We start from the raw sequence: 11132 nt of genomic DNA on the forward strand, positions 1-11132 counted from the left end.
TAGCATCATCATCATCAACATGGCTGCCGCAGGCCAAAAACCCCACGTCAGCGCAGTTTGTCCTCGTTCCTACCAAGACGAGAGCTATCTGCACGGGTTTCTTGGAACTGTGGGCGACTTACAAAAGGATGGGGCATTTCAGGATGTTGTCCTTGAAGTCGAGGGCCGGCGGTTTCCCTGCCATCGGCTTGTTCTGTCCGCGGCCAGCCCCTACTTCAGGGCCATGTTTACAAGTGACATGGCGGAAAGTCGTCAGAAGACGGTTGTTTTACAGGTAAGGTTGGCGGGACGTGTGGTTAGAATAGAGTTAAACAACAAACTTCCAAATGTTTTACGTATGATATGTGAAACGAGGTAAATCCATTGTTTGCCTTAACCAAAATTGTTCCTGTGATCTATCCTCTCTATGCCCCCCTCCCCACTTACTGATGCTGTTGGTTGTGTTAAGGGGTTAAAGGTCAACTTAACGGGCCACAATTTACCACTAACAGTCCGAAATAAGAGTCTATTTAAAATATCGGAAACAGACTACTGTACGTGCAAGAAGTATTGCAAAATATATAGATACTGGTAGCAGAATGGGATGAAAAATTAATATATGACATTCACCTTCTATCTGTACCTAATCTCCAAGCAAACCCTACGATAGCATTAGGTAGTTCATGTATCAAAAGCTGACAAAGGAGTGTAGCATGTCTAGGACTGTGGATTGGCTAATGTTATCGTAGGATCGCCTTGGAGAAAACCTGATAATAGTACATGAACCTTACGTGATAAACGTTCTGTTGTGTTCTTTTGCAGGGTTTGGATGCTGGCATGTTTGGGGAGATCCTGAGTTACATCTACTCGGGAACCCTCCATGTGTCCCTGGACAAAGTGCAGCCCCTGTACCAGGCAGCCGACCTCCTCCAACTGGACTATGTGAGAGACACCTGCAGCAGCTACATGGCCATGAACGTGGAGCGCTCCACCTATCTGGACCTGTACAAGTTTGCTGATGACTTCTTTGTGGACAATGTCCAGAAGCAATGCCTGCAGTGGATTGCCAGACACTTTACTGAGGTTAGTCTTTATGCTGGGTTAGGAAGCTGTCCCATATTGTATGGTATTATCTTTTACAAATGAAATGGAGATCGAAGAGCTACAGAAATTTTGTGATATGATTGGAAATGAATTCTGCTGACTACAGTATGCAATACTTTGGGGAAAATAGACCTATAACGTAACAAAGAGTATGAAAAAGGACGCATTTGAAAAGTTTGGTTCAAAATCACTTGAACAATTCATAAGCTATACATTTTCTAACGTTTTGGGGTAATCAGGCTGGTGAGTATGCCAGTTGGCAGTTACACAGGCTATGTAACTATACAGGGCAATTAGTTGCTTTTTAGACTAGCCAAAAACACATGTACAGTCGTATATGTCAGAACAAGATTATTTACGCTACATCTTGTGAGCAGTTCATGTTGCTTACAAATGATGGTATATAATCATATACACATATTGTTTTTACGTAAGAACACACCCAGACTTTACACCTTGCAGTTGGTACATGTACTTTATGCATCCACAGTTTTCCTTTAATGAGGAGTTCTGCAGCCTGAGTGTTAAAAAGGTGACTGAGATCATCAGCCATGATGAGCTGGATGTTAAAGAGGAGACAACAGTGTGGGAGGCTGTGGTGAGATGGGTGCAGCACAGCAGGGAGGACAGGTGGGTGTGTAGCAGAAGAATTTCATACATGGTACAAAATGGGTGCAGCACAGTAGAGAGGACAGGTGGGTTTCATTGTTGTCATTATATTCATTATACAGAAGAAGAACTTTGTAGCACTATCTAAAGCAACGTAGTACATGGTACAATGTATGACAACAAATGCTACACGTAGCACAAAATAGATGTATAGAATAAATATTAACCATCAAATTTTTAAAGCAATAAGGGCTAGCCTGAATCTTTGATGTTAAGTTATAATTCAGTGAAGCTAATCATGACTTTGGTTGCTATTTCTAATTTAAAGCAGTCTTTTAATTATCTATCTATTTTCACATTTGGTAATTGTTTGGATACATTGTATGGCAAAAGAAACTTGATTCAATTGATGACATTGATGGTAGTATTGGCCATATGATTCAACATCCAATAATTTTCGACATTGATTTAAAATAACACACCGAATTTCACCCCTACCCTGTACCCTAAAGACTACACCACCTACCCAGCATCCTCCCTCACATCCGGTTCAACCTGCTGACCTCAGACGACACGGCAGCCATCTTGGAACACCCCCTGGTCAGGGAGGATCCTGGGAGTTCTGAGGTCATCAGGAACGTGGTACAGAAAGAGAACCCCAACCTGAAGCCGAGGCTTGGGATGACCACAGAGATGGCTATTCTGTCAAACGCTTTGTCAGTATATACATCTTCTTCATTTGAATTAATTGCTCTGCAATCCTTGTATAAGGTTATTCTGCATTTTCAGGTTCTACAATACACATTTTCATAGGCTTAGCCATGTAAATATGCTCTCTACCTTATTCCAAAGTGATACCAAATCTCATTTTTCTACAATATTAGTTTTGAAGGCCTCAGTCATCAGGAAAGTCTACGAGTTTGCAGTCCTATTTTATTTACTTTACTATGTTTTCCATTCTCTTCAGTACCAAAGAGCTCCTCTTCATGAACCCTCGGGAAGGGAAGTACATCAGCAGTAGCTACAGGCCAGAAGACTTCCCTCATGACAAAAACGTGACAGTCACCAGTGACAACAACATCTACATCCTGACTCGTGACCAAGAGAGTAACGAACCGTTGTCCGTTTATAAGTACAACCATCCTGGGAATGTGTGGGAAGATGCTGGTATGGCCTCAGTATCTAAATGGCAGAGACAGGAAAACGATTTTACATGGTACAATGAGTACCTCTTTGAAGTTGATCATATTCTATACTATGTTGCTGCCGATGTAATCGGAGACAGTGGATTGGTGTGGATGTGGAAGTACAATCGGCACACGGACCAGTGGCAGGAGTGTTCACAGCTGCAACTTCGATATCAATACGTCAATGAGAATGATGTATACTTGTCCTGTGCAGCATTGGCCTGCAGTTCACACCTCTATTTCCTCACCAGCGCAGAGGTACATCGCTACAACGCAAGCCAGGTCCGTTGGTTTGAGGGGACCCCACCAATGGTCATTGATCAAGTCTCCACAGCCGTTGCCATGGGAACAGAGATTTTCTGCACAGATCATGACTTCTCCCAGACTATGGTGTACGACACAGAGTCAGACTCATGGCAGATCCTGCAAGGCTGGCCGAATCCAGGAAACCGTGTTTATACCCATCCCAATCTTTTTGTAATGGAGAACCAGCTGCACATATGCTTAACCTGTAATAATGACGAGGATGAAAAAGAACACCTTGTATATGTGTATGACAGGTCTGCTGACGCCTGGACAGATCTGAAGGCTGCCCTGCCCAGTAATTGTTATGTAGCACGTGGTTCTCATTGCTCTGTGGCACGTATATACCTGCCATATCTTAAGGGGTAATAAAACACATCACTTCTGAAGCTTTTCAGCATTAATATACATGATAAGGACACACGTGGTAGGATTGATCAACAATGTTTTATGTATATCTCATGTTATGTTTCATTCGCCTACAATGGGGTAACAATTATGTATTATTTTTCAATTTGGGTAAATCGTACAGAAAAAAAATGCTTCCTTCCACCTTTTTTTAAAGATATGGGACGTCTTTCTACAATGAACTGCAGTTATGTCTGTGTCTTAACATTTAACAGCAGTGATTACCAGACATCATTAACCAGGTACCATCCTGGTTTATTGTGTCTCCAATACGCTGTTGTTGCTTACATCCGGGGCATTCGACAGCTGGTTTCCTGGGTCTCTCATACTACCTTTTACACCAACTGTGTAATGTATGATTTGGAAGTATGACAGCCCTGGTTGAGTACCTAAACCAGCCTAATAAAGATTTCATATACCCTTTATGAAGTTATTACAATCATTGTGCACGAATTTAAACGGTCCTTGTACATTTGACAAGTTATACGTGATGTGTGATTAACATTATATGTGTTGACCAGTTTACAGTTATGCTATTGCTAACTTTTACTGAACAGGTCAATTGCGAAGTCGCGCTCATTCATATATCATTTTTATATGGGAGCGCAAAATCATACCACTTAACGTTTATTCAGTGTTGATATGGAGGACATGGACCCACAAATCACAAACACAACATTTGGCTAGATCTCTGCTTTTGTTAAAGACTTAAGAGACCCCTACAATGGATGGGACCTTATACAGTTTGTACTTTGAAGTAGCAGTTTGATCTTTGACAAAATTTGTTGCCTTTTTCTTATTGATAAGGGGAATTATATAACTAGCACTTGTTTCTTTGTCTAAAACCTTAACAGTAGTAATTAACAGACAATGTATAGTATTACATTTTATTAACCTTTGTAATTATTGCACATTTGGTCTATTTTAAGGAGATTTTCCCCGGTTGTGTGATTAATGTCGTATTTGTTGATCACTTAACACTATAGTATGTAAGCCCCATGTATTGAGGTGCACTTCCAGCAGCTCTCCACTGGTCAGGGCCTTCAGGGCTACAAAGAGACAAGGACAGTGGCACAATCTGTATGCTGTTTGTTGTTACCTGTTGCGGAAGTAGCCAGATAACGTCATGTAAAATCATGTAGATTATGCCAGTTGATATGTTTCCATATTGCATGTATAGTATGGTATCATTTTAAACAATAAATACTTACAGATGAAAAGAGCCGTCCTTTTTGTCTACTGTTTTTTTCTTTGGAGAACTTCACAGTAAAATATTTATGACTTGAAGACCAACTAACGAAGGCAGGTATAACGTTAGTTCAAATGTAGGCTTTAAATGCAGGCAATCAACCAGCCAAACCTACCATGGAAGTTTAGATATAAATTCTTATTCACGTCTCGGAATGACAGTACACAAAAATATCCTTGCATCTCGAGAGATGATGGTGCCCCTCCTACCTACCTAGTCCATTGACATCATTGTCAACTACACTATGTGGATAATCAGTGTAGACCGTTTCTAACCTTTAACCCTTGGGTCATCAACATGGCTGCCGCAGACCAAGAACCCTACGTCAGCGCAGTTCGTCCTCGTTCCTACCAAGACGAGAGCTATCTGCACGGGTTTCTTGGAACTGTGGGCGACTTACAGAAGGCTGGGGTACTGCAGGATGTCGTCCTTGAAGTGGAGGGCCGGCGGTTTCCCTGCCATCGGCTTGTTCTGTCCGCGGCCAGCCCCTACTTCAGGGCCATGTTTACAAGTGACATGGCGGAAAGTCATCAGAAGACGGTTGTTTTACAGGTAGGGTTGGTTTGACGTGTGTTTAGATTAGAGTGAAACAGGGATGTTCCAATTTGATGATACGCATCATAGAGAACATTTATCACAGGGGAAACCCATTGTTTGCCCAAACCAACAAATGGTGAACGTTCCTTTCATGCGTCCATCGCTATGCCCCCCTCCCCACCTACTGACCTATTTGGAATTAAGGGTCAAAGGTCAATTTTGCAAGAAGTTCTGGAGATGATAAATATAGAATGTCGGAATGGGATAAAAACATGACCTTTATTTCTTATCAAAGTTATTTGGGATATATTCCGCTGTATACACCAAGGCAGTCATACTCTATCAGTCTATGCGATGAAAGGATAGTAGAGTTATACACAACCAAATAATCTCTTTACACAACCAGTTGATCTCACCTACTGACATTTGAGTGCCAGTCAAAAGTTGAAAAAATAAAGGCGTCAAAATGTCAGTAGATGTGACTAGTTGGTTGTGTAAAGAAAACTCAACTATCCTATGATCTACATTACCAACCTGAGAAAATTATTTTCATATGCGGTGAAAGTTTGAACATTGTTTTGTTACGTTGTTTTGCAGGGCTTGGATGCAGGCATGTTTGGGGAGATCCTGAGTTACATCTACTCAGGAACCCTCCATGTGTCCCTGGACAAAGTGCAGCCCCTGTACCAGGCAGCCGACCTCCTCCAACTGGACTATGTGAGAGACACCTGCAGCAGCTACATGGCCATGAATGTGGAGCGCTCCACCTGTGTGGACCTGTACAAGTTTGCTGATGTCTTCTCTATGGACAATGTTCGAAAAACTTGTCTGCGGGGGATTGCCAGACACTTTACTAAGGTTAGTCTTCATATTGGGTTAGGCAAGTGTCTCAAATGCATGTAACAATCACATTTCGTATTCATATTGCATACACACTTCAAGTCTGCAACTAAGGACTACAGAAACTATATGATATGAAGTAGTAAGGTACTGTAATATTTTAAGGAAAATAGACCCAGCATTTTTATTACAACATATAAGTACATAACATGATGGCGACACGCTCAAGCTCAATATGCTTGATAATATTATCGTGTCATCGTAAAAAAACAAACTTAGAGTACAAACAAGCATTGGAATAAGTACAGACAAGCAAAGCATATAACAAAGGTAATGTTGAGTAAAACAACATAACGAAATCATAAAATATAAGAAAAAAAAATTGTATACAGGTGGATTTTGGACAGGTACTCCAGACCAAGTTTGTAGGATAGAATTTCAGTTTTCAGTATTAAAAAGAGCATTGGAAATATGATTGTTTAAAATCAATCAAGCTACTTAGTACATCTCTATTAACATTCATGACGTGCAAAAGTTGGGGGTGACGAATTTTAGTCTAATTATAATCTGTTGCTGCTGTGCGGCGTGCCTGCATTTAGTGCATTGTACGCTGGTGTGTTATGCCAATAAGTAGTTATACTGGCTATACATTTCAAGTTGCAGATATAAAGCATTTGGTTGCTTTTTTTTTTTAAATAAGGCCACGTTGATTTGATTATATGGATGACATCCACGCTCGCACCAATTTTCGGCCATTTCCAAAAAAAAAAAGTTTTCCACCACACAATAAATTGTGTAAAGCAGCTGTAAAATGAGCACAAATATTCCGTAGATTAAAAAAAAAATAGAAGAAAAAAGATAACTACTGCCATAGAATGCCAAAATGAATCTAAAGTCAAAGAAAGGAAAGACAGAAAGAAAAAAAAAATCTATTGTTGGTTGGTTGGTTGGTTGGTTGGTTGGTTAGTTGGTTGGTTGGTTGATTGGTTGGTTGGGGGAGGTACCAGTACAGAAAATTCAGGTCCAGAGGATCATTTCCAGGTCCGGACATGAACCTGGACCTGATTGTCTGTGGAAACTTGAGAACTGGCAATACTCAAAACAATGGTAATTGGTCAATTTTGCTACAAAGGAATCTGTTTGGTGGATTATTGGACTCCCACTGCATTTTAGAATCCCATCTCCATGTAATACAGGCTGTCTTTGTACCTTTGACTGTAGAAACTTGGTGCAATTGACTATAAAGTCTACTTGACTTCGCTCTTGTTGTCTTCTTGGCCCCCCGGTTAGACCCCAAATGGCTGCCGACATAGTGTGTCCATTTTGTAATTGGCGAAACCTGTTCCCCTGTTGTTTTTTTCATGTCTTTTTTTTCGGATTGGTCCAAGAAGAAAAAAAATGTTTCGCACCCGTATGATGTACTGGTCCCTACACCTAACTGTTGGTATACCATACTATGTGTGTTTAGTCCTATGTTCAACCTTCCTGGCCACTTTGATTTCATACTGAGGGCAACTTTTTATTTTGGCCAAACTTTTTTTTATTCGCTCGCTCGCATCAGTTTTGGAGTTCCCGGAGGATGTCATCCATATAATCAAATCAACACGGCCTAAGCATATACAAGTTGTAATATACACTTGTAGATTCTTATATGTCAGAACGAGTCAGACACTTCCTGTATCCTGTACCCCCACAGGTTGCCTTCAGTGAGGAGTTTTGCAGCCTGCGTTCGAATCAGCTGACTGAGATCATCAGCCACGATGAGCTGAATGTTAAAGAGGAGACAACAGTGTGGGAGGCTGTGGTGAGATGGGTGCAGCACAGTAGGGAGGACAGGTGGGTGTCAGTGTTCTATAGTTTAATAGTGTGGTTTGAACATGACATCAAACATGTTTGACTATAAGCTTCTGTGTTAACAAGATATTAGCTGAATCCACATCTACCTTGTACCCTTCAGACTACAACACCTACCCAGCATCCTCCCTTACATCCGATTCAGCCTGCTGACCTCAGACGACACGGCAGCCATCTTGGAACACCCCCTGGTCAGGGAGGATCCTGGGATTTCTAAGGTCATCAGGACTGAGGTACGGAAAGATAACCCCGACCTGAAATCGAGGCTTGGGATGACCACGGAAATGGTTCTGATGTACAATCCGACCTGGAGGTAAGTGCATACCTTTTTGACTTTGTACTAAAAGCAGTGAATAATTCTTGCACAAAATCAAATTGTAACACATTTTGTTGTTCTATATGAGAAATACCATTCATCTAATGATCTAATTCCTGATCTTGTACCATTTATCTAATGGCCTAAAAGTACTTTTATTAAGGGGCTACAACTTAGTACAAGATAAGATTTTATAAAGCAGTGCATGCTGTGATTTCAGCCTCATTTCTATACTATAGGCTATAGAAAGGTATGAGTTTCCAGTCCAGTTTTATTGACAGTTTGTGATGTATTTTTTTCCTTTTCTAGGCACCATGATATCTTCTTAATGAACCCTCGTGAAGAGAAGTACATCAACTGCAGTTACAGCGAAGAAGACATCCCTCGTTTCACGGACATTACAGTCACCAGTGATAACGACATCTATGTCCTTGAAACGAAAGAGGCAGCGAATGGCCATCAGTTGTCCCTGTTTAGATACAACAATAAGCAAAACATGTGGGAACAAGTAGGCGTGTCCTTAATATCTAAGGAACACTATGACTTCAAGTTCCTCAAGGAACTACTTGTTGAAGTTGATCAGACTTTGTATTACCTTGCTGTTGATCAAAATGGAGGCCGGCCTTTGTTGCAGACGAGAAAGTACAACCAGGAAGCAAGACAGTGGTTGGAGTGTTCACCGCTTCAATTCGACGAAACTATTAACAAACGTGGATCCTTCTTTGCATTGTCCTGTGGTTCACACATCTATTTCTTCACAAGTGAGACATTGCATTCCTACGATCCGAGCCAGGACCAGTGGAGCAAGCGGACCCCACCAATTGACATCGCCAAAGTTTGTACAGCTGTTGCCATGGGAACAGAGATTTTCTGCACGGATCGTAACTTCACTCAGACTATGGTGTACGACACAGAGTCAGACTGCTGGCAGAAACTGCCGGGCTGGCCGAACCCAGAAAACTTTGTTGTTGATCATCATCCCAGTCTTCTTGTACTGGAGAACCAGCTCCACATATTGTTAACCTGTACTGTTGACTTACAGGAAGGCATTGTATATCTGGTTTATGTATATGACAGGTCTGCTGATGCCTGGATAGACTTGAAGGCAAATGTGCCTGATGATATAAGATGTTGTGCGTATGGTCCATGTTGCCCTGTGGCACGTATATACCTGCCATATCTTAGGATTACATATTAAAAAAACACATAATTTCTTATGCTTATGTGTTGATGTTGATATTAGGACACAAAATACAGAGTAGGACTGATTAGCTGCATTTTCTATACATCTCTAGTTTATTTTAGAATACAATGCGATACAAGTCACGTGCAGGCCAGGCAGACGACGAGTAACTCTCTGCCTACCATTGTCTTCCGAGACATATTGATGCCAACAACAACAGTGTTATAGCTGTTGTATTGCAGATTGTACTTTGGTAAAAGTTTACAAATATTATTCCTTCTTATATTGGTAAGATGATATTGGTTCTATAGTAGGTCATGGATGAAGACAATCTAGCAGCCAAACTAAACTTGGAAGGTTAGATCTACCTTGTTATTTAGATCTGGTGATTATTTAGCCTGGTAATAGTTTGCTACCCATCTGGGGAACTGTACATTAAAATTGGTGGTGATGCCAGTTAATGAGCAAATTGAGCAATGGGTTCTAGAGTGCTCGTTGGGTAACAACAGCCTCTTCTGCAAGCGGGCGAAGGGTGTTTCGGGTGTTGGAAAGCCTGGTCGAACAATTGCACCTATTCCTTAATTCGCTAATGTATTGAGATCAATCAGCGCCCTCGACCAAATTTGGACGATCCAAAAGTTAGAGATGTCAAGGTTCCCAGACGGAATAGCATAGAAGCGACTGTATAAAATGTGTAATAAAAGTTGGAGCGAGAAGCGACAGTATGTAGTGTATAAACATCAGAGTGAACTACTACCTGGATGGTACCCAGGGTAGTGATGATTGGCTGATGATCTCGAGAGATAATGTCTGTTACTGTTAAACTAGTTGGATAAGTAGTGTTGAACTATCTAACCTTTGGCCTTAGTGCCATAATCATCAACATGGATGCGGATGTAAATAAATGGTAGGAAAATCACCTTTTTTGTATTGTCCTAATTTTACATAGATTACCTATAAACCATCAGCATGCCCAACATTGATCACTGTATAACGTTAGATATATATGCACACGCAGCCAGACGAGCTAACTAACAATCAAGTTGCTTAACACCACGTAAAACAGAACCTTCCTGCCAACAATACTGATATCGATATCGGTCATTTACATCTCATGAGAGGCAGCTTTCCATCCCGAGAGATGACAGTAGAACACTGCTACATTATGTGGGTAATCAGTGTCTGTCAAGTCAACATCTACACTTTGACCTTTGGATCATACCATCATCATCAACATGGCTGCAGCAGACAAAGAAACCGGTAACGGCCGCATGTAGCCAGTCACAAGTATGCAAATGAGACAGCACACATGCTAGACGCAAAGGATAGGCAATTCAGGCATGCACAGTCAAAGGCAGACAAGACCTCCCGTAATGATTACAGATGTTCCATGCACATCAATCCCCACCCATCCCTACCAATCCCCACCATCCCTACCAATCCCCACCGATCCCTACCAATCCCCACCCATCCCTACCAATCCCCACCCATCCCTACCAATCCCCACCCATCCCTACCAATCCCCACCCATCCCTATCAATCCCTACCCATCCCTATCAATCC

At 41.4% G+C, this 11132-nt stretch overlaps 1 protein-coding gene across 1 annotated transcript in view; it reads left to right on the top strand.

Annotated features, from left to right (window-relative positions):
- LOC118423821 (kelch repeat and BTB domain-containing protein 8-like) overlaps positions 1-11132 on the top strand; it is a 20269-nt gene continuing 9137 nt past the window's right edge. The window contains exon 1 of the mRNA XM_035832088.1: positions 1-274. Coding sequence (XP_035687981.1) covers positions 20-274 — 255 coding nt within the window. The 5' untranslated portion in view covers positions 1-19. The remainder of the gene's footprint in view (positions 275-11132) is intronic.

Source organism: Branchiostoma floridae, chromosome 10 (genome assembly GCF_000003815.2).
Source record: "Branchiostoma floridae strain S238N-H82 chromosome 10, Bfl_VNyyK, whole genome shotgun sequence".
NCBI classification, from domain to species: domain Eukaryota; kingdom Metazoa; phylum Chordata; class Leptocardii; order Amphioxiformes; family Branchiostomatidae; genus Branchiostoma; species Branchiostoma floridae.